General features: G+C 41.8%; 1 protein-coding gene across 1 annotated transcript in view; it reads right to left on the minus strand.

The window, feature by feature from the left end:
- The window catches only part of KLHL3 (kelch-like family member 3), a 192,245-nt gene that overhangs the window by 66,905 nt on the left and 99,895 nt on the right, over nt 1-25,445 (minus strand). Inside the window, exon 6 of the mRNA XM_006866102.1 lies at nt 12,051-12,160. Within this exon, the coding sequence (XP_006866164.1) occupies nt 12,051-12,160 (110 nt within the window). The remainder of the gene's footprint in view (nt 1-12,050; nt 12,161-25,445) is intronic.

Raw genomic sequence — 25,445 nt, forward strand, 5'->3', positions numbered from 1 at the left:
ATTGTTTCGTTCTGCTGTGTGTGGGGTTGCTGGGTTGCTATGAGTCGGTTCCGACTTGATGGCACCTGACAACAACAACAACCCTATCACTTGGTAGGAATTAAGAAGATTTTGGATAGAAAAACCATATCAAGTGAATTCAAGGTACCACAGGCCACCCACTGGCATTTCTAGACATTGTCTTTAAAAAAATGAAGGAATAACTAATCCCCCTTTTCAGTTACACATCTTCTACAATTACAATTTTGACAGTCATAATTAATCTTGCTAAAAATTACATACAATTGAAATAATAAAATCCTATCAACATCTGCCCACACTCTCTCTTCACCAGGCCCTCAGGAAAAGAACTAGGAAAAGAGAAAAACTATTCAGTGGGGATTCTCCCTTCTCCCCCTCATTCTGAGACTAAGAACAACCATGAAATCTTGTAAGCCAGCTACTTTCTGTCTTTATAGCTCCCTCATTTTTTATAGCCAATTTAAAAATTACCTATCCTTATAAATCCAGGGGAGACCTAGTGTGGTGCTGTGGGTTAATGCACTGGATTGCAAAGTCAGTGGTTCCAGCTCACCAGCCACTCCTCAGTAACCCCATACAGGGTTGCAGTGGGTCAGAACCGATTCGACAGCACTTAACAACAACAATATCAACCCAGTACACTGATGAGACAAGCATGTTCCTTAACATGAAGAATCTTCTATTCCAGTTGCATTTTGAGCAACTGTATCCATAAGCAAAATTCCATTCCATCAAATTGTAGCAATTTACACTTGCTCATAGTATCAAACATCTTTATCTTCATCTGGTTGGGTTCTGGTCACAGCTCAGCCCTAGCCATCCAAGCTAGGTCAAATGGGTACCAGCTGCAAGTTGGGAGTTCCCACAACCTCCCTACATTTCAGACTAGCTGGTCCCATCATTCTCAGCCGTAGTTCCCAAGGGCTAGGTCAGTGCCAACAGGTTCAGAAGTTCATACAATTCCTTAAACTTCAGACCAGCCAGCCCTTCCTCTTCTCTCTCTCTCATCTTAAGTCAATAAATACCAATGAAACATGTCCAACTCAGCCTGTGTCTTCATTACTGCATTTCCCCCATTTCCACTCAACAAGTAGACACAGGTGGTCACCAGCAAGCATACTAGATGGCTCTGATGGCTCCCTTAAGTTTCAGTCCTAGAAGGGGATTTTCTCTGATAGGCACATACTCTACAAAGACTTCTTTTTAAAAAAGCCTATTTCTGGGCAAATTCTTACTCCCCTTTAAGCAACTCCAATTAAATACAGGCTGAAGGCATGCTGACAAATGCTCTGTACTCATTGTCATCACACATGTATCTCTATTTTACAACAGTAGTCAAGAGAAACCAATATCAATGATTAGCAAAATTTTACTTGTATGTGATATTAATGATAGTGTGGGAACATTTCTGCATTGTTTGGTCTCCTCTCTTTGGAATGGGCACAAATATGGATCTTTCCAATCAGTTAGTCAAGTAGCTATCTTCCAAATTTCTTGGCATAGGTAAGTGCCTCCAGTGCTATATCATTTGTTGAAATTTTTCAATTTGTATTCTATCAATTCTAGGAGCTTTGTTCTCTGCCAATACTTTCAGTGCATACAGTCTCCTTCCTTCTGTACCATTGGCTATTGATTATATGCTTTCTCTTGAAATGGCTGGACATCGACCATTTCTTTTTGGTACAGTTAACTGTATTTCTTCCATCTTTTGATGCTTTCTGTATCATTCAGTATTTTGTCCAAAGAATCCTTCAGTATTTCAAGTCAAGCACTTAATTTTTTCCTCAATTCTTTCAGCTTCAGAAATGCTGAGCATGTTCTTCCATTTTGGTTTTTGCTAAAAGATAATTCAAAAACAGCTGTAACAGTATATTGACAAAGGAGGTACCTTGACTTTACTTGGTATGGCTTTTCTCTCCAAAGTCTTCTTGTTGTTGTTAGGTGACATGGAGCCGGTACCAACTCATAGTGACCTTATGCACAACAGAACGAAACATTACCCAGTCCTGGGCCAACCTCACTATTGTTTCCACCCTTGAGCCCATTGATGCTGCCACTTTGCCAATCCATCTCGCTGGGGGTCTTCCTCTTTTTCTCTGATCTTCCACCTTACCAAACATGATCTCCTTCTCCAGTGACTGGTCCCTCCTGACAATATGTCCAATATCAATAAGGCAGTTTAACACACAAACCTTTTCAAAACACTTAAGTTCAATCTTTTTGTTCTCCACTTTTAGACAAATCCCATTCATATGCATATGGCCTTGAGTCTCTGGCAGTGTGGATCCAGTAGGTCCTACTCCAGTATCAGCCATTTAGTTTAATCAGCTTGACATCTGCTTTAGACAACTCCAGAAGCTGCTTTTCTACTCTCAGCTTAAGCATTTTATCTCTTACATTATTATCTCAGCCATTACAAGTAACAAAATCCAAACTTGTTGTTGTTAAGTGATGTGAAGTCGGCTGTGACCCATAGCAACCCTGTATAGGATTTCCAAGGAGCGGCTGGTGAGCTTGAACCACCAACCTTGTGATTCAAACCAACTTTGCAGACCAGTGCATTAGCCCACAGCACCATACCAGGACTCCAAATCCAAAGTAATTGTCTAAAAATCAAAAGTTTCACTTCCCATGTTTCATTCTTTCTCTTACAAAATCACTCTTCTGTGAGTCTGAAGTCATTGCAATGAATCCTGCTTCTGGCACCAACTGGGGACTGTTTGACTTCCCCTGATTTCACAAGGGGGAAAGAGAATCAAATTCAAAATAAGCTCAAGGTCAACTCCTATGAAGCGGAGGTCATGTTTCCACCCTACAATCTTCTTTACCCTATTCTACACCAACCATTCCTCCCACAACACCCTGTGCTTCACTTCTGGGTTAGATAATCCAATGCAATGGCCACACGGAACTCATAACAATACACAGATTATGAGATTTATTAGGTAAGTGAACAGGGTACAATTCAAGATCAAAACCAACTTAGGACACAAAGCAGTTCTCCAGCCAAGAAAGCCTCTTATCCACCATACTGCAGGGATGCCTCACTCTTGTCTTTGGCCTCTAACCCATGTGGCCCCTCTGCCTCAGTCATGTTTCTTTATGCCACAGTCTCTGCTGTCACCTCTTCCATTGCCTCTGCCAGCACCTATACTTACACTGTTTTTTTCTAGGTAGGGATCTAACACTCCACTCATGCTCTTCCTACTTAATGAGCCTGGAATCTTCTGTCTCCGGTTCTGAGACGGCTCCTTTAAAACCTAACTAGAGAGCAAAACTAACCAATCACTAACATAAATTTGAATAATAGTGGTATTAAATTGTCTTCCTTGTAGGCATATGGATATTATCCTGTCACAGATAGCTCTATACTTCAAGAAAGATCTTAAAATGTTCTTTTTGATGATGAATGTGATGCCATTCCTCTTCGTTTTGCCATTCCCAGCATAGAAAACCATGTGATTGTCGGATTCAAAATGGCCAATACCCATCCATTTCAATGCACTACTAGCTAGGATACCGATATTTATGTGTTATATTCTATTTCTGATAACTTGCAATAGTCCTAGATTCATGACTTTGTATATTCCATGTTCCAATTATTAAGGGGGGTTTGCTGCTGTTTCTCCTCATTTTGAGTTGTGCCCCATCAGCAAATGAAAGTCCTGAAAGCTTTAGTCCATTCCTGTCATCATAGCCAAGTCTACTTGGAAGAGACAGCTTTTCCCCAATCATATTTTTCCCCAATCATATTTTCCAATCTGAGAGGTTCATCTTCCAGCACTATGCCTGACAATATTCTGGTGTTCTTCATCATGCTTCAATATTCAATATTATGGTGCTATCTGACAGTGTTCCACTGCTATTCATAAGGGGTTCAGTGGCCAGACATTTGGAGTAGTCCATCTCTCTTTCTTCTGAGTCTGTCTTAGACTGGAAGCTCAGTTGAAACCTGTCCACCAGGAGTAACCCTGATGGCATCCAAAATACTGGTGACATAGCATCCAGCATCACAGCAATATGAAAGCCACCACACTGCGACAAACTAACAGATGAGTGGTGGGAGATGGGGGTACATTAATTAAAAAGCAAGGGCTTGGAAGCTAGACATATCCAGTTTCAAATCACAGTTATCAATTGTTAATAAGCTGTGTCACCTCTGAGTCTTAGTTTCACTATAAAATAGTGATCGTAACCCGCACCTTGCAAGTTAAGATGATTAGAAATGATATAGTAAACATTTTGCTGAGCAAAGGAAGTCAGATACAAAAGCCTACACACAATGTTATTCCATTTATATAAAGCTCAAAATTGCCAAGAGCAACTGATGAGCTGAAAAGTCATCATAGCCGTTTCCCTTTACATGGTAGAGGGCAGTGTGGGTCTGGAAATGAGTTCTGGGGCTTCAGTTCTTGATCTTGGGGCTAGTAATGTGGGTTTCTAATTTGTGAAAAGATGAGTTTACAATTTTTATTTGTTCATTGCTCTGTGAACTTTCTTCAACACAAAGTTTACTGAACTGCACTCCCCAGAGGAGAACAACAAGAAGAGTTACGCTAAAGGCAGGGTCCACGACAGATCTACTGATTAAGAAGACAACTCGAACTACTGATCTCAGAGAGTGGCAGGGCTCAGGCTAGGTAGTAATATATACCTGCCCAGCCACCCGATGATGCCACCACCGTTGTAATCATTCAAACAGAGTCTAGTAGTGAGGCTCTACCTGCATCCTACAACTAACGCTGGCTTAAGGGTCTAGGATTAAGACAGGAGGGGATATAACACTGATACTCTTGGGAGATGTGTGCTTAATCCCTTCTAGGAGATAAGACATACGAATTTAACCCTGGAAATACATTTTTAAGAGACAATAACACATGACAAAATATGATACTGCACAGAGAAACTAGCGTATAGTTATTACACCTAGCATGGTTGACACTAATATTTTTAAGAGGTCTAATTTCTTCCTAATTTGTATCTAAACTGTGGACTATTTCTCCACTAGTAATCATTCGGATCCATCTCTACAAAGCCTCAAAAGCATTTGATAGGAAGACATGGAATTCTTGAGAAGTAGAAATGCATTTACAAGCTAAGAAATAAAGGTCAGTGAAGTCCAGCGGTAAAACTGCACTAGAACTCAAGAACCTCTTTTCCTTAGTGTGTATGAATCCCACAGGCTGGTGTTGTAGAGGAATACTAAAAGTACCATGGAGTGCCAGAAGAACAAACAATCTGTTGAAAGAAGTATAGCTCCTTAGAAGCCAGAAGCCAAGATGGCAAGACTTCATCTCTCATACTTCAGATACATTATCAGGAGGGCCCAGTCCCTGCAGAAGGACATTATGCTTCGTAAAGTAGAGGGTCAGTGAAAAAGAAGCAGGCCCCCAACGAGATGGACTAACACCACGGCAGCAGCAATGGGCTCAAACTTAACAATTGTGAAGAAGGTGCAAGATGGGGCAGTATTTCATTCTGTTGTGCATAGAGTTGCTGTGAGTCAAAACCAACTTGACAGCACTAACAACAGGTCACTGAAGCAGTCCATGACCTAAGGCTAAATTTGGGTCTCAAAAGAGACTATACTAAACAGACTCTCTGTTCACCAGTTTAGTCTGAGCACAGTATTACCCATGCTAAAGAATCAGATAACTGGGAAGGGTGTGCTCCTCTGTGTCTTCACTTTATCTTCAGGAGTAAGAGGGACCATGTTTGGTAAGGTGGAGGGTCAGAGAAAAAGAGGAAGACCCCCAGCAAGATGGATTGGCAAAGTGGCAGTATCAATGGGCTCAAGCGTGAGGTTGGCCAAGGACTGGGCATTGTTTTGTTCTGCTGTGCATAAGGTCGTTATGAGTCGGTACTGACTCACTAGCACCTAACAACAACAACAACCATACCCATTTGTCATCTTTCAAGTAAAATCATATAAAGGAAAAACAAGAGAGTAAAGGGCAAAGAGTCATGTCCTCCCCTCAACCTCTAGTTCCCATATGGGCTCTTCTTCTCTGGATAACAACTTAAATGAATCTCACAACCTCAGCTCCAGTCTACCTCTTTGCTCTCTCAGGGAATATCTGCTGAGCACCTCCAAGTTGCCTCCCAGGCATTGTGTCAGGTACTGTGTGATACAAACATGACAGAGATACCCTTAAGATTTGAGTACAGTGGAGGAGATAAGGCATGAGCAATAGCAAATGATGTTGGTAGAAGAACAATCTCTGAACTCTGGAGTAGTCCAGACAGGATTAGAGTTCTGGAGGTGCTGGGGAGCAGGAGGGAGGTCACTTCCACTCTCAGCCCTGCTAGGCACCAAGCCCCAGGTCACGCCAACAACACCGATCTATATGGGCTATGTGACGGGCTCCCTCTTAAGAAAAGTCCCACTCAAGAGTGACTAACTACTACTACTACCACTGAAATTTATAATAACGATAGAGCAGTAGGCATAGTACCGTACAGTAATGAGCACTTCCTATGTGCTAAGCACCTTTCCTATATCATTTCATTTCCTCTTCAGAACTCTATAAAGTCAATACTTTCATTATTCCCCCCTTTTACAGATGAGAAAACTAAGGCTTTGGGAGAGTCTCTATACAGTCATTAAACAATTGCTTTTGGGGTTGTGTTTTGTTTTGTTTTGTTTTGTTTTCAGTATCTACCATGAGCTTGATACCACTCTGTTGTTGCTGTTGTTAAGTGCTGTCAACTCGGTTTCAATCCGTAGTGATGCTGTACAGGGTTTCTGAGGAGCAGCTGGTGAGTTTGAACCGCCAACCTTGTGATTCAAACTGACCTTGTGGTTGAGTGCTTATCCTACAGCACCACATCAGGATTTCTGATACCATTCTAGCAATGATCTAAGACATAAAATCCCTGACTATATGGTGCTTAAGGAGGCCTGGAAACGTCAGGGATTACACGTTGGGCTGCTAGTCACAAGGTTAGCAGTTTTAACCTACCAGTTACTCCATGGGAGAAAGATGAAACTTTCTGCTCCTGTAAAGATTTACAGCCTCAGCAACCCTACACAGGACTGCTATGACACCCAACCACCACCACCATCATATGGTGCTTACATTCTTGTGGAAGTAAATAATGTGCCCAAGGTCATTGGGCTTGTTTAAGTAGTGGAGTCAGGATTCAACCCTGGCTACTCTGACTTCAAAGCCACATTTCTGACAATAAGCTGGTCAATCTCTCAGCAACTGAGCTGCCCAGACCCAGCCACTGACTGCCATTTGTAACTCACCATAACAATGAAATGCTAAATTTCCTCTAAAGATTTACCATTTTTTCACATTTTAGTCATCTGAAACCTAGCTGCATCTTATACCAAATACTGAAAAAAAAAAAAAAAACTGTGGGTGCAAGCAGAGGATTAAGTCATGCTGTTCAAGTATGCATTTCCCTGAACAAGTATGTATTTGCTCCAGTTACCACCTCAGCATTAAACACAGTTGAAGTTTTAACTTAAATTATTGTTGATGTTGGTGTTAAGTGTGTCAAGCTAGTTACAATTAATAGCTACCCTGTATAGAGTTTCTGAGGAGTAGCTGATGGGTTTGAACCGGCTACCTTGTGGTCGGTAGTTCAGTGCTTATCCTACAGCACATCCCTAATATTACTTTGGGAGCACAGCGGCACTGCTAAGCACAAGGAAGAGGAGACTTTATGCTCCCACAAAGATTTACAGGCTTGGAAACCCTATACAGGGTGGCTATGAGTTAGAATTGACTTGGCAGTACTTAAGAGCAACAACAATATTATTTCAGGCGTTCTGGTGGTACAATGGTTAAGTATTCTACTAGTATCCAAACGGAGCTCTGGTAGCATAGTGGTTACAAGTCGGGCTGTGAATCTTAAGGTCAGCAGTTCAAAACTACCAGCTGTTCCACGGGCAAAAGATGAGGCTTTCTGCTCCCGTAAAGATTTACAGCCTCAGAAACCCTGTACAGGGTCGCTATGAGTCAGAACCAACTCCATGGCACATAACAACAAGTATCCAAAAGGTCAGTGGTTCGAATCCACCAGCCACTACGTGGGAGAAAAGACCTGATGATGTGTTCCCACAGTAAAGATTTAGAACCCAGAAAACCCTATGGGGCAGTTCTATTCTGTCCTTTAGGGTCACTGTGTGGGGGAATGGATTCAGTGGTACAGAACAACATTATTTCAAATGCATTTTTTAAAACGTAACACTGAAAAGAAACACTATTTTGCATGCACAAGGTCACCTGTCACAAACAGACGATCTAACAAAGTGGAGAAGAAATCACTAAATCTAGAAAGATCACAGAATTTTCAAAGCCTAAAGAGATTGAAAAGACTGATTCACACATCATAAAAGACTGTCACTCAAATGACAAACACCTAATTGTCAAAAGCTTCCAGCTGCCTTCCATGAGAAGTTATTTTACTTCCAGCAATATGATCAATTCAGAGGAAAGGAAATTATGGGTTTCCCAAAGAGAAGATGCAAACCAAATCCCACTTCTCTTTGATAAGCCACAAAATTACTTTGGGTGAAGATGAGTAATCTACTTTATGGGTCAAGAATGAGTAATCTGCTTTATGAAAAGCATCACATAATTCTGAAAGTTACACATAACTTCTGAGAATCAATGTGATACAGAGCTTCATTAACGTGAAAAACATCTAAACTCAAATCTCTGGTTATCCAAAGAGCAACTCATATGTAAGCATATGAATAAATACAGAGTCCTGGTGTGGCACTGTATGACAAGCACTGGATTGCTAACCGCAGGGTTGACAGCTCAGGTCCACAAGATGATTCTCAAAAACGTATACAGGAAGACTGGGGGGGTGGGGGGGGGGGGGGGGTGTAGTGTAGGGGGCAGGCTTGCAGGGCAGGCATAACCTTTGGTTGGTTGATGATGCATGGAGGGGATTGTAACCATGGCAATGAAAATGATATACAATAGAATTAATGTAAAACTAATGTTCTTCCATGTAAACTATCATATAATTCACAATAAAACATTTAAAAAAAAGTGTACAGGGTTGCTATGGGTTGGAATTGACTCAATGGCATTTAAAAACAACAGACAATTTTTAAGTATGTACATTTCTTTGTTTCTGGGAAGATGCAATCAACTCAGTGGCGCATTTAACAGTACCAAAGGCTTACATCATTCATCATTTAACTTAAGGTATAAGAGGTCTGTGGCACAGCCAGAGTCATTTTGCTCCCTCAAGGAACTATTTTATATCAAGGATAACAGAAGCAGAGACCGCCCTAAGAGCCTATGGTAGAGCAGTTTGTTGTGCCAGTCGCCTCCTAATGATCCATGCAATGTCTCAGGCATCCCAAAGTTTCAATAAATGATTCCTTTTTTTCGTATTAAATTTCTCCTGGTTGACAGACAGAAGTTTGTGAATTTCACTCCATAATCTGGACATATGCCTTTAGGCACTGGCTCATCTCTGATATAAAACTTTTTTCAGCGCTATCATGGGAATACATCCTAGGAAAGGGTCTTAAGCTTGGGCACATAGAGTGGAACAAAGACAATTCAAGAAACATTCATTGAGCATCTCTGTGGATACAGAGACAAGTAAGATGTGGTACCTACCATCAGGGAACTCACAGTTAAGAAGGGGAGATAAGACTGGCTCAGAACGAATTACAACAAAATGCTGAACGGGGTGAGTATTATCCTGGAACAAGGCGCCCTGGTAGTACAACAGTTAAGCACTCAGCTGCTAACAGAAAGTTGGCAGCTCAAACTCACCATGGAGAAAGACCTACTTCCATAAATACTATAGCCAAGAAAACGCTGTTGGGCAGTTCTACTGTCAGATGGGGTCACTATGAGTCAAAAATCAACTCCATGGCACAAATACAACATCATCCTTGAACACTGAAGGGTGGGAATTAATTTCAGATGCAGGGTCAATTATACTAGGCTAACACTGATTGAGTGCCTACTAGGTACCAGGTACTATACCAGGCATTTTATATACATTATGCCATTTAATCTCCACAGTGATCTTGTGAAACAAGTTCTATTACTATCCTCACATTATTGATGAGAAAACAGAGGAAAAGGCAGCATGCCTTGCCCAAGGCCACATTACTAATTTATAAATATGTTGTTATTGTTGTTAAGTGCCATCAAGTCAGTTCTGACTCATAGCAACCCTGAATAGGATTTCTGAGGAGCAGCTGGTGGGTTTGGACTGCCAGCCTGTGGTCAGCAGTCCAGTGCTGATCCTACAGCAACCACACCAGGAGTCTGACATTTGGCCCTCTTGGTGGTGGTTGTGTACCGCAAAGTCAGTTGCGACTCATAGCAACCCTGTATAGGGGGTCCAAGTCTATAATTCTTCACTGGAGTAGAAAGCCTCATCTTTCTCCCAAAGAGCAAATGGTAGGTTCGAACTGCTAACCTTGAGGTTAGCAGTTCAGTTCGTAATCCACTACACAACCAGGGCTCCTTTGGACCCTACTTGTTATCTGGTGTTGCTAAGTACCCCACCAGCCAACATCAAATCTTGTTATTTTCCTTATGATAGACTATATCTCTTAGAGCAGGGATGGGAAACATCTGACCCATGGGACATATAAGGCGTCTGGCTCTGCCAAGGCAACTGCAATTGCAGCCATCACATTATATTGTTTGTTGTTGTTACAAGTGCCGTCAAGTCAGTTCCGACTCATAGCGACCCTGTGTAGGGTTTCCAAGGAGCAGCTGTTGTGTTTGAACTGCTGACCTTATGGTTCACAGTCCAATGCTAATCTTGCAATGCCAACCAGGAGTCCAGCTATCACATTGTTGTTGTTTTAGGTGCCATTGAGTTGGTACTGACTCATAATGACCCAATGCACAACATAACGAAACACTGCCCGGTCCTTACATTAAATGTTCGACCAAACATAGCAGGCTAATTTTTAAATTGATAATTTTGTATGGCCCGTGAATGATGTTATAAATTTTGGCAGTAAAAATGGTTCCCCATCCCTGCTCTGTTGTTGTTGTTGTTGTTAAGTGCCGTCGAGTCGGTTCCGACCCATAGCGACCTTGTACAGGATTTCCGAGGGTGTAAATCCTTACGGGAGTAGAAAGCCTCATCTTTCTCCCACGGAACGCCTGGTAGTTTCGAACCGCTGACCTTAAGGTTCGCAGCCTGATTCGTAACCACTACGCTACCAGAGCTCCTTCATCCCTGCCCTAGAGTAAGGAAATTCTTCCTTGTCTGTAGAAAGTCAATCTGACCTGGTTTGGAATTGAATAGTTGAAGATGAGAGGGGAGAATCATCCCAGCAGAGGAGACAATGAATGTGAAGGCCTGGAGGTAACACATCCCAACAATCACAGGTCAGCTAAAGCAGAGCCAAGTCACTGAGCTTCCAGCACAAAGGAAGAGTGTGTGGTTGGTGAGTTAGGGGTCTGGGTGTCAGAAGACTGAGATTCTACTCCTGGCTTGGCAGGAGTAACTTCAGCAGTTACTACTCCCTCTCTGAGTCTCAGTTTCCCCATCATTAAAATGAGGGGATTAGAACAGATGTTCTCAAAAGGCCTGTTCTGGCTCAAACATTTGATGATACTCACTCATAAGAGGCCATGAAGGACAGAAGTTAAGACTTGGTGACAATTAGATCCCAGCTCTGTCAGTGGCCAACTGAGTGACTTTGGCAAGTTAACTAACTTCTCTGAGTCTCAATTTCTTCATCTGTAACATGGGGACAATAGCAATGCCTGCTTCACAGGACTGAGGTGGAGGTTAAGGGAATAAAGAACAGAAAACACCTTGCACAGTTACTGCAAAAACTGTGATTGTTTAGTAAACGGAGGCAGCTTTGTCTTCATCATCACCACCATTATTTCTTCTTTAAGGTGGCCAGAAAGCAAAGCTAGTGGCCATAGTCCAAAAGGCATTACTTTTTGTTTAAAGGGACAAGAAATGACTTTGAGAACCAAACAAGACAAAAGGTTTCACTGAATCATGAGTTTCTCCCATGCCCACATCATAAGGCTCCCATTTCACCAGAGAGCCAGCCATACCTTCTCTTCTGAAGAAACAGTCAGCTTATCACTGGATATCAAGCTGCACACTTGGTCCAGACTTAGGCTAAGAAATTCTTCCCCCAGCATCACCTCTGGAAAGTGCTGCTCTGTTCCAAAAAAGCAGAAGTTAAGAAAACAAAGTTATAATATACACCTTCCCTTCCATGAACCAATGCCACAGATTCAGAGTGGGATCCTGCTAAAGACACAGAGACAGAAAGCAAGCTCATGTGACCATGCATCCTGGCTATAGGGAAGCAAGCAGTGGAGACATCACCCTGGTGTGATCCTCTGGTATTGAACATTGACAAAGACCAAAATGGGGCAGATAGAACTAGGGCTATATTTTTTTTTACCATGCTCCATGAGATTAATAATGGCAATGCAGAAAAGCTTCACTGGGGCCTGCCTACTTAATTGAAATCATTTCTCCTCCAAATATGAGCTAGTAGCGACGTGATGGTGTCCCCTGCAGCACAGCCAAATAAAAGTGGGTCAGGACTGCTGCGCAGCCGGAAAACTCTGGGGGTTCTGGGAGGAAGTCAGCATTAGGAGGTTGGAAGACAGAACTGTCCTTTCTTGCCCAAACTCAAGCCTATTATAGTGAGTCTCTGGTTAACAAGAAGGTCCAACAAGGCATCTACCCACGTGTGGCAGCAACACTGGGCACACAGCAGCCAGTCCTGTGGGGGGCTGTAAGACAGAATTTGCAGGATCAGCTCTGGGCGGCTAACCACAAGGCTGGCGGTTCAAACCTATTAGCTGCTCCTTGGAAACCTTATACAGGGTCACTATCAGTCAGAACTGACTTGACAGCACTGAGCAACAACAACAACAACAGTACAAGACTGGAGTTCCTGCATGGTACAAATAGTTAGCATGCTCCAAAAGGCTCAAGGTTCAACCCTGCGGTACCTTGGAAGAAAGGTCTATCAATCTACTTCAGAAAAATTAGCCACTGACAACATTAAGAAACAAAGTTCTGACACATACGAGATCACCATCAGTCAAATGGATTTAATGGTAACTGGTTTCTTAGAACACCAGTAGAAACTTACCTCAGGCTGCTGCTGTCTGCAGATCTGAGGTCCATACAAGGGAAATGTCAGTACCAATGTCTACTTTGACACTAGCTTTGGCCACAACCCTACTGTGAAATGTCAGTGAAAGTATGTCTACTTGGGAAAGAAGGGGCCTAGATTCAAATCCTAACTTTGCCATTTCTAAGCTGTGTCCTTTTGCCAATGGCATTACCTCCCAGGACCTCACTACCCTCTCCTGTAAATAATACCACCAGCCTTGTCTCTGATCTGATCTGCTCTGATCTGATCTGATCTTGCTCTGATGAGCAAGGATCTTTTGAAAGTATTTTACATGCTATTCTAAGGTGAGCCAGTGCAATGGCTGACAATTCCTAGTGCAGCAGATTCTGAAGATCATGGGACCCTTCTTCATCTGCCTCAGACCTTGCTCTTTCCTGGTTCCCTCATAGCCTGCCTCATCACTCCAAGGAGTATCTGGGCCTGCCCTCCAGGCTCCATGTCTCCCCGCTTCCTTGTTTCATGATCCCTCTGGTAGTTTACTGGACAACTCTAAGGGGCCATAGCTTCCCATTTATGGTCACCCCTAATTGGTCTGGTGGCCTCTTAAGTGAGACTCAGGGCCCTCCCACCCCTGGGAGACTGATGGACCATCATTCACTATGCTATAACTGCATGATGAAGAGGAAAATCAAAGCATACTAAAGCCTCTCTCTCCCACTCATCAACTTCTTACAAAGCAAACAAAATGAAGAGCTTAAGATTTAATACATTTCTTATAAAAATCATTTTCAACTTTTTATTTTGAAATAATTTCAGACTCAGAGGAAAGTTGCCAAGATACTGTAAACAATTACAATGTACTCTTCCTTCCTCAAGATTCCATATGACAATGTTTCACCTCAAAGGTTATAAACAATCTTATCCAGCTTTCACTGAACACAAAAGGCCCCTCACTTTCTCTCTACCAGCCTAAGGATGTTGTTGTGGTCAAAACTATACACTTGCCTCTCAACCCTTACTTACTTCAGCGGAAGTTGAGCCAATTGTACCAGCAATATTTGCACACACACAAAAAACAAATTCAACCATCAGATCCTAGATCTTGAAGTCTGCAAAATAAAAAGCTGGTCTTTGCTTCCCTATATGCCAACAGGAAAAAGTCTTAATTAAAATTAGAGGTATTTAGGTTAGGCATCTAGAAGAGTCTGAACTAGGGGAATATTTAAGATTAGATAGTCTTATTTTTAAAGTTCTCATTCTTAAAGATTTTTAAAATAAAAGCAAGGAAACAGTCTTCGTTTGGATTATGGGAATACATTCTTGACCTGGAGGCTGGGAAAGTAACTGAATTCACTCTCCCTGCCCATCTTGTCTTTAGACAAGAGTTTCTGTCTGTCAGCAACACCTAAGAAATAATGGGCAGGAAAATTGTCACCACACTGAAACAAAATGCAAAGCACTGAGACTGTGTGGACCAGCTAGGCTAAGTAAGCTCAGCAAAACCTGCCCTGTTCTCAAGCAGAGAGTCAGATAAATCCAGTACCAAAATCCCTGTGCTCCCATCACATTTCAGACCTTTCCATGTTTAGTTCTGGTTGACCTTTGGAGGAGGAGAAGGAGGTGAGACAGTACAATTCTAATTGGTAAAAGAACCTCACAGTTCATACAGTCCAAAGTAGATGGGCTCAAATTTTGAAAAGGTAGAGACAGAAATGGGGTGATTGCTTGGTGAACAAATCAGAAGTCATCAGAGGTCAATTAAGGCCAAGTAATCAGCTTCCCATATCTCTCCATCTGTCACCCTCAGGGGCTGCAGGATTTGCATCAGAGTCTTTTCTGAAGTGGGTTGCTTCTTTGCCCATCTAGAACCCCCCAGTGTAATCCCATTCAGAAATCCTCTTTGGAAGCAGCATTTAATGGGAATGAGATGACAAGAAAGTTCATGGGCAACAGCTTCTCATCCAGGTTGTAACCCAGGAACCCTGGAGAACCACAGGGCATGAGCAGGAAGAGACAAAGAAAGGATTCAAAGAAGAAAACTCCATCACGTCTCCCTTCAGTTTGAGAAGAGGCAAGGACACAAGGTTTTGGACCAGACTCCTCTATCTGTTGGCAACATTCAAGAAACAGCAGGATAGGGAAAAAAAAAAACAACAGGAACAGGATGCTCTGGCTAACTCAATTTCCTGGAAAATAGGAGTTCCCCAGAAGCCTTTGTACTCAAGTTAGCCTTCTTCACAGCTGCTTCCTGGAAAGAACCCAATCTATCCCCAGAAGAAACCTCCCCGAGAATCATCTTCCACTTTTAATATTAGTTTGTGTGTTTTTGTTTTCTTGGGGTTTTTGTTCTGGGTGGTAGTAGTGGTTTGTCTGCTTTTTTAAAAAACGTATTAAAGGGAAATGTAATGAAGAGCCTTGGATAAGAAGTCTGAAGCCTAGTCTCAGGTCTTAGCTCTACCGCTACAGTCACTTCTTTCCATGTTTGGCTTCCTCAGCTATAAAACAGGACCATAATATCTGATGCCAGGTCTCCAGGTTGGTTTGAAGTTCAAGTAAGATTATATTTAAGAAACTCTCTAGAAACAGTGAATTTTATCAGCACAGGTTCCTATTTTACAAAAGCTTAGCTCTGTGAACAGCACTGCTCTTACCTTAACAGAAAGGACTTTTCCACAGCATCAAACACATCCTTTGGGACTACAAATTCATGGGTGAGGCTGTGAATCTCAAAGGTCTTGTTGTTGTTGTTAAGTGCCATCAAGTCAGTTCTGACTCATAGCGACCCTGTAAGAGTTTCCAAGGGGCAGCTGGTGGGCTTGAACCACCAACTTTGTGGTACAACTTGACCTTGCAGTCCAGTGCATTAACCCACAGATCCACACCAGGACTCCTCAAAGGTCTTAGAGCACCAATTAATTAATTCCACTAAGCCCAACAAACTTTCTAATAATACAAGTTATTCAGGATCTTAAAGCTACAGCTTTTTCATCTATTGTTGTTGTTAAGTGCCTTCTAGTCAGTTCCGACTCATAGTGACCCTGTATAGTTTCCCAGGAGCGGCTGGTGAGTTTGAACTGCCAACCTTGTGGTTCAAACTGACCGTGCAGTCCAGTGCTTTATCCCACAGTACCACACTCCTTTTTCAACTATAAATGGGTCAAATAAAAGTGCTTATCCTTAAAGTGCCTATCCTTATAAAGGAGTTCTAGTGTGGCACAGTAGGTTAATGCGCCAGACTGCAAAGCCATTTGAACTGCAACGTCAGTGGTTCGAGCTCACCAGTCGCTCCTCAAAAACCCTATATAGGGTCGCTATGGGTCAGAACTGATTCAATGGCACTTAACAAGAAAAACAATCCTTATAAAGTTGTTATGAACATTAAATAAGCAAATGGAGACTCTAAAAACTTTGCAGAAAAACCATGAAAGACCATGGACTTTTTGCACAAGCTAGACTATTGTCAGCACTCAATAACCATTAATGCGAGTAATGTAGAATGTTCCTAATGCAGTGGGGGATGTAAACAACTAAGAAAACAGAGCTGCTGCCTACAAGACTATAGGTTTATAAGAGTGGTGAGACAAGACCAATAACTCCAACCCAAAGCCCATAAGGTCATGACTGGAAGAGGTGTTCTGAGTATAAATAAAAGCATGAAAGCAGGAACATTCAGAGCTTCTATGCTTGTTGTTGTTGTTGTTGTTAAGTGCCATGAAGTCAGTTCCAACTCAGAGTGACCCTGTATGGATTTCTGAGGAGCTGTTGGTGAGTTTGAACTGCAAGGTCAGCGGCCTTACAGTCCAGTGCATTACCTGCTGCGCCACATCAGGACTCTTTCTTAGGTGTGGTCAGGTTAATTCTGACTCATAGACAGAGTAGAACTCTCCCATAGGGTTTCCCTGGGCTGTAATATTTACGGGAATAGATTGCCAGGTCTTTTCTCTCGCAACACTGTTAGTGGGTTGGAATTGCTGATCTTTTGGTTAACTGGCAAGTGCTTAACAATTATGTCACCAGATCACTTTAGAGCTCGTTTAGGAAACAGCAATAGCTCAACCCAGGTAGTCAGGTTGTCTTCATTTATCTAATAAATGTTTACTGAGCACCCATTGACCGACCCATTGTTGTAGGGGGAACTAAACTAGGCACCAGGAAATCATGTGGTAAGAGTGGAATGTGTGGGGTCGTAAGTATCCTACATCCATAGAAAGGAAAATCTTTAATAATCAACTCCAATTTTTCTTGTCTTTTTGCTTCATTTTCTTTAAAAAGGAGGGAAAACAAGTCAATTAATTAAGGATTCTGGTTAAGAGTTCTAATTAATCAAGCATTTACTATAAATAACAAAGACCATTTAAGTTCTAAGTACTGACTGATGAAACTTGAGGTCTGTTTCTATCCATTTGGATAAAAAATTATGAAGAAAGAGAAGGGGGCACAAGATAACTTTAAGTTCTTTCCTACCAACACACATGTATTTTCCCAGTGTTAAAAAAAAAAAAAAAAAAACTTGGGTGGCACAGTTTCTACGGGTGTAGGAGGCAGTCATGGGGAAGGTTGCCGGCATCTCCTAACACCTGTGTTAGGTGTCTCATATAAATTATGTTACTTAATTCTCCCAAAAGGCCAGATGAACTGAGTATCTATATGTTCATTTCACAGATGGAGAAATGAAAACTCAGAAAATCAAAATCATGTGTTTAGGGTAGAGCCAGGTTTTGAAATAATGTCTGCCTGGTTCCAATCACATAAACATATTCATAGGGGTGTATTCGTTTCTAACATAATAAAAACTTGCTCTGTGCAGGTCATAATGATAAAATTTAATTTAGCTATCAGAGCACCCTAAGGATCCCTGTAAAAAGAGAGAATGGGAAACAGAAAGAGGAGAAAAGGGGGCAGAAAGAGACGATGAGTGTAAATGAATGCATCTAAAGACCTTTCTTTAAAAAAAGGCCTATTGTACTTAATAGTTATTGTTAAGTGCTGCCAAGTCAGTTCCAATGCATAGCGACTCTGACTCTGTATAGGATTTCTGAGGAGTGGCTGGTGAGCTTCAACTGCCAACCTTGAAGTTCAAACCGACCTTGCAGTTTAGCACATTAACCCAGAGCGCCACACCAGGACTCCATTTAGTAGTTCTAAACATTTTGGGTCAGTCCTGGGTTCAAATTTCAGACCTAATGCTTGAATTGAGAACTTTCTCTGCCCACCAGGCTAGAGGAAGTGACATTCTTCTGTGTTACTGAAGACCCCCAAACAGGAGACAGTAATAGCCATTGCTTATATCATTCTACTTTGTTGTCATTCATATGCTTACCCTGCCATAAGGGCACAGGCCAAGTATCTGAATCACCAGTGTCCAGCACAATGTCTTCACACATTGGCCTCTTAAACTATTGAGTTTCAGGACTGTCTAAGGTTCAAGCAACCTCCCAAGCTAGCCCCAAGCCTATTTCTCCCTCTTTGGAGATTACATAAACCTAAACTTTATATCTGGTTCTTCGAAACTGTAAGCCCAGAACAACAAAACTAATGACCAATCTGTGGCTTTTTTTTTTTTTTGCAATCTAAAAGGATGAAGTGAATCCTGTAATTTCCAGGGCCAGGACCCCCAAGGAACAAAAGTGAACCTCTGAACCCAACCACTGGCCACATCCTCAGAAGAGAGAGATGTATACCAATGGCCACACAAATAGAATCAAAGATTTTAACAAGGTAAAAATAATAAAACAGACTGCCTTAAATTTCTCTCCTGGCAACTATTGCTCTATTTTAGGGGACTGAAATAAGCTTTCTTGAGTTAATATTTGGCTTTCAGGGCCCACAGTTTCTCTGCTCCTAGAGATGATTCAACTCACACAGAAACATAACAAAGACCCATCTTGACCTCTTCCCAGAAAGGTCATGACTGCCTGTCCTTGCAAGCCAAATATTACTACCTTCATTCTCCCTGGAAAATGAGCTCTTTCCATTTTGACTTACTTCCCTAAATATATGTATTGCACCTCCCCTTTCTCTCTCTCTGTCTTACACACACACAAATCAAAACCCCAAGCCATCTGTAGTCTATTCCAACTCATATCGCCCCTTCAGGGCATAGTAGAACCACCCCACAGGGTTTACAAGGTTGTAACCTTTTCAGGAAGCAGATTGCTACACCTTTCTCCCACAAAGCAGCTGGTGATTGGCAGCTAGGCACTCAGCCATTGTGTTACTAGGGCTCTTACACAAACACATACACTAAGGGCTATATCAAAACAACATAGTTGTCAGTGCCTTGATTCAACACCAAAGCTCTCAGTTGCACAAAGGGTAGAAGAAACCAGGGACACCCTAAAACCTCAACAAGGAGAACAGCTTGCATCAAAGACTCTCTGCATTGGCACTATTGCTTGACTTGCCACTTTCAAACTTAGAAGCTCAAAATTAAGGAGAAGCAAGAGTGAGACAGCCATCAGGGAGGAATGTTCTGTACTGGCCAGGGTGGAAAGGAAAATAAGAAGTAGGGCTCGGAGCACAAGCTCTGGAGTCAGGCACTCTCGCTGTGAATCCTAGCACTGCCACTTACAAGCTATGTGATCTTGGGCAAGTTACCAAACCTCTCTGGAGTTCATAGTTATTCCATCTATAACTCCCTCCAAGAGTTACGTGAACAAACTGTGGTAATATCTATAAAGTGTATAGCACCATGCCTGACACAGAGTAAGTGTTCAAAAGTGGTACACACTCCCACTTTCTTTTCTTTTTTTTTTTAAACATCATGATTATTTCATGATGCCAGGTTTGGAGCAGTAATTTCACAAGATGACCCTCACTGACTGAGTCAGATTTATGTTTTTTAAAGCTCTGCCTTTTTTTTTTTTTTGCTGCCTTTAATTTAATGACTTCATTCCAAGCTCTCAAATAACTCAGTCAATAGGAAAAAAGGCCATTTCTCTCCCTGAACACGTGAGATCCGATGGCTTTTCCATCTCATGGCTGGAGGGTTTCAGCTCAGCTTTGGCAGACTGATGTAAACAACATGTCCAAGGAATTTTAATTGCCATTTCATTAATGGGATCCCATTAGCATCCCTCCCAACCAGCTCTGCTGATAGCCCAGTGCATGGTTGCCCAATTACCAAACAACAAAGTCCCCATGAACCTGGGCTCTGGCCTCTGAGGTTAAAGATTAAGCAGTACCTGAAAAGAACAATAATGAGGAATAACAAACAGGTTGTGCAAAATGCTAGGGCCTCTCTCCCAGTTACTAGCTACCCAGGAAGATTGTGATGCCATAGACCAAGTTCAGGGGTCTGAGCAGTCAGCTGCCAAATGTGAAGCCCACCTTACCCTACCCCAGAGTAATAGATATCACAGCAAAAGTCTGGGGCATAATCCTGGAGGAAATGGATCCGAGGAAGCAGCAGGGACTGTTACCCCAGGAAGAGACAGGGCCATTCCAAACAGGAAACCCAACAGGCAGCTGGATGGGAAGAGGTGATGTGCCAACCCCCTCAAAGTCAGACTATATGTGCCTACTGTGTGCTCTCACCAGAAAGCTGAAGACTTAGCATAAGGCAGAGGTTGGCCTTAAAAATAAAGCTATATTTTGCGGGGAGAATAATTTAGCAATCTCTATCAAAAAAAATGTACATTCTCCTTGTTCCAAAAATTATGCTACTAAGATTGGGTATCCTATTAGCAAATGTATATGTATAATCCAAATTATTATGTATAATAATTCTCATTGAAGCATTTTATATGAAAGAAAAGAACTGGAAAAGTTGACGTTCATTAAAAAAAGGACTAGTTAAGTAAATTTTGGTTCATTTATATGAAGCATCCAATAAAAACAATAAGATAATAACTATACATATGGATCTGGCATTTACTAAGTACACCAAGATTTAATAGTAAGTGAAAAAGAGAAAACAGTGAGTACCGATGCTTCTATTTGTATAAACTGCAAAGCATAATACATCAGTTCTGTAAGGATACCAAAGATCTACTACCTGCTCCATCCAGACAGAGAGAAAAAAGGAGGGATATTTACTTTGCATTTTATTCCTATATGTTCTGTTTGAATTGCTTTTTTTTTTTTTTTTTAATCAGGAGTGTAAATTGCTTTTGTTAAACACATTTGCTAAAGTTGAAATATCGAGGCATAAAAATTTATGTGCTGACATGGAAAGATGTTCAGAATATTCTGCTGAGATTTTTTTTTCCCTCAAGCTGGAAAACATACATATGCAATGAAAGATCTGGAAAGATATACACCATGGTGCTGCCTCTGGTTCTGTCTGGGTAGGATTGCAGGGGTTTCCATGTTCTTTCTGCCTGACTGCCTTTTCTGTCATGATCAGGGATGGTTTTAATGTTAAAACATTAAAAAACAGAAGGTTAAAAAAAAAAAACCAAACACAGAAAGAAAGCTCAGTGTGGAGATGTTTTTCCCCAACAGAGTACAGAGGTAGAGCTGCGGACTACAGATGAGTAAAGGCAGACCCCAGCTGTCAGAGACTGGGAAGAATAGGGAGACAGTCCCAGACCTGCCTGCCTGTGCATATGGATAAAGAGAAACCAAATTCAGAAGTTTTGGAAATGATCCTCTTCCCTAAAGTTCATGCTGACTACAGCGGCAGCGGGTGACCTGATGATTCCTTCCCCTCCGATGCTCTGTCACTGACTGCAGATGATGAAGCTGGCAGAGAGGCATGCCAAGGCATCATCCTGGGTGGGGCCTACTTTTGCAGGACACTCTCCTCCCTACCCCCACTTGCCCCAAAACCATCCTGAAAGGTAAGGTAGAATGTACCAACCCCATTGTGGAGAGAAGAAAACAGACCCAAGTTCACTCAGCTCTGAAGTGCTGGCTGGTCTGATTCCTAGATCTGGTCAGGAATCTCTCTTTATAATTGGTTTGTTTAAAACACCTGCTGATCTCACATGGCGAAAGAGAGCAGCTGAGGACTCTAGACTCCTGGAATGAGAAAGACGGTTTGCTCGTGGCCAGGAGGCAGGCTTGCAGAATGTTGTTTAAATGATTATATATTCCTGAGTGTTTTGTTGTATACCACACCCCCTTCCCCCCCGCCAAAAAAAAAAAACCCAGAAGAAATAGAAGCAAATACTGTTGAATGATGATGCATGGAAGGGATTTTATCATTACACCGAAACAATAAGTCTAAAATCAATGTTTTCCTATGTAAACTATCATTCAATTCACAATAAAAACTTAAAATAAATAAATAACAAAAAAAAACAGCTCCTGATCTCAAGGCCCAGCAAATCTGTCACTATAAGGAACCTTCCCCAGCTTGAATTGCCCAGCATAACTGGAGACCAACACTGACACTCTTGGGTGCCCACATGCCACACTTATGATGGTGATAGCTTTGTCTCAAGAAGCAATGATGAGGAACAAACAACATTGGGTGGAAGTGCACTGATGAGCTCCATCAGCAACAACACAAAATACCGGACCAAGCAGGCTCAGGGGATGGTGCCAGAACTCTGAACTACATATAAAGGAATATTTAAAAGGTTGGAAGGTTTACAGCTAAGGGAATTTGTAGCAGAAATAAGAAATCCATTGCTATTAATTCATGATGCTCAGCTGCTCTGAGAGCAGCCATCTTGGGAGAGACCAAGCAGGGGAAGGATCAAAACAGCCACGGATGCCTAACAGAACCACAGAGATAAAGGGGTGGACATCCTTTTTTTTTTTTTTTTTTTTGGTATCTGTTCATTGGTCTCTCGCTAGCTATGCACCTCCATTCAGGTGACTAGAAGGGGTGCCTGAGTGAGTGGACACCCCACCCACACCACAGGAGGGTTCTACTATGCATGTGCACAGATCTCCTCGAAATTTAAAGTGACAGTTTACACTTAAAACCAAATGGCCACAGCTGGCCCTGAACTGTTTCATCACTAGGAAAAAAGCCTGAATGGAGACTGTGGAGTGGGACAAGCAGACTAAAAAGGAAACAGGCTGAAAATTAGATCCTGAGTTACATCACAATGACAAAAATGGCATCTTGAAATTTCTCAGGAAGAAGAGTAAAACGGGAAGCCCATCTCCTGATCACATCTACCTGGAGGCAATCAGAAAGCATAAAAAATTACCAAAATACACACCCATCTAAGTATTAAGGTCACAGATAACTCCTGAAGATGCCCAAAAAACAGAAACAGATGATCATATCAGCATATGTCCAGAAACGAGATAAAGTGACTAAGGCAAATGAGCTGGAAGTAGACCTACACTCCATACTGGACAATGGGCAGGCTTTGGAAATGCCTATGAAGGAATTCAGAAAAATGATTATAAAAGGTATCAAAACACTATACAAAGGAGTTGGGAAAAATAAGGAAGAAGTCAGGAAAGTGCTACAGAAACAATCAAATAAGATAGATACAGCATTGGAAACAATTCAAAACCTACAGAAAGAGCTCCAAAAGATTAATAATAGAAAATCAGAAATGGACAATACACCGAAAGGGCAAAGGAGTAGAATTGAAGAGATAGAAGCCAGAACTAGTGAGTTAGAAGATAAATCTCTCAATACCACGAAGATAGAAGAGCAAGCACAAAAAAGGATTAAAAATTTGAAGAAAGCCTAAGATTTATGTTGGACAACATGAGGAAGAATAACTTAAGAATTATCAGCATTCCAGAACAGGAAGAATCACACAAGTCCACAGAGGAGATAGTTGAAGAGCTGCTGTCAGAAAATTTCCCAAACATCCTGAAAAGTGAAAAGATAAACATTCAAGAAGCTCAATGAACCCCAGGAAGGATACACCCTAAAAGACAATCACCAAGACATATCATAATCAAGCTCTCCAAAATCAAAGGTAAGGTCAAGATCCTGAAAGCAGCTAGGGAAAAGAAAAGTGTAACATACAAAGGCAAGCAAATCAGATTAAGCTTGGATCTCTCAAGAGAAACCATGCAGGCAAGAAGGCAATGAGGAGACATATATAAAACCCTAAAAGAAAAAATTGCCAACCAACAATCCTCTACCCAGCAAAGCTGTCAATGAAATACGATGGTATAATCAAAACATTCCAGGATAAACAGAAGCTAAGGGATTTTGCCAAAGCCAAACCTGCTATGAAAAACATTCTAAAGGAAGTTCTGTGGACTGAGAACCAATAAGAACAGACAACAACCAGAGAATGACGTACGTGGCAGCATCACCCTGAACTCAATCAACAAATGGAAGCATCAAGAACAGAATAAAATTATAAGAACAGGGGATCTGGGAGGTCAGTCTATGATCAAAACAATTACAATGTAAAAGAAGGTAAACACAGGAACAGAGATCCAGATGGTGAGAAGGTCAGGTAGATTACAGGACAAAACAGATTGTCTTAAATGGAGGGAAGAGTTAATAGAATATAAGGTAACCACAACAGTGGAGTTGAGGTGGGTGGTTTAGTTTGGGTGTTGGGGAGGGCAATACAAGAAAGGGGAGGAGGTGGAATAACAAGATAGATAGGGGAACACTGAGATAGGTTTGCATGGCCTCAGTGGGACAGAGGTAAATAGTGATGCATGCTCTACCTTGGAACAACAGGGCTCTGTGATACAGGGATCAAGGCATAGTTTGAAGAGGGGAAATAATACTAAAATGCTTGACTGTCTTATGAATATTGGTTTCCCTTGTCTACTATTATAAAATAGGCACTTGAGTGGGATATAAAGGAATGTTGGGAAACATGATTACAGAAAACTTGTAAGCCTGTCTTCAGCCTATAACTGATTGGAACACCTTAAAGGGATTCTAGAACTTTCCCAGTGAAATAGGCCTCTTGCAAAGCCTTTGCTGAGTATAGGACCTTACGTGGAATCCTAAGCCCCATCCAGAACCCTATGAGGTGGGACAGTCCACCTAGCAAGGACAAACAGACCGGCCTAGAACAGCTAGAGCAACAGAAGATACATCTTCAAAGATAGATCATCAGGAAAAACCCAAAACAAAAATGTCAGCATGACTGGCTACTACAAGAATAAGCAAGTTGTTTGCCAGGAAGTCATCAAGGCAAGCAATCAAGTTCCTTCAGGACAAACTCCCCTCTAAGACTGAAACTCAAAGGGAACACATGAGCAGGCATATAAGCTTGCTGGCGACCACATTGGTCTATTGGTGAGTGGAAAAGGGGGAAAGGCAGCAATGAAGAAATGGGCTGAATTCAACCACAGTCCATAGACTCTTGTTGACCTGGAGATGAGAAAGAGAAGAGCAAGGGCTGGAAGGGCCAAAGTGTGGTGAGACCTGGGGACACTTGAGCCCATGGACAATGACATAGCCACAGAGGGCTAGAGCTGAGAGTGAAGGATCCAGCTGATGTTATGTGAG

Source organism: Chrysochloris asiatica, unplaced genomic scaffold (genome assembly GCF_000296735.1).
Source record: "Chrysochloris asiatica unplaced genomic scaffold, ChrAsi1.0 scaffold00087, whole genome shotgun sequence".
Lineage (NCBI taxonomy): Eukaryota > Metazoa > Chordata > Mammalia > Afrosoricida > Chrysochloridae > Chrysochloris > Chrysochloris asiatica.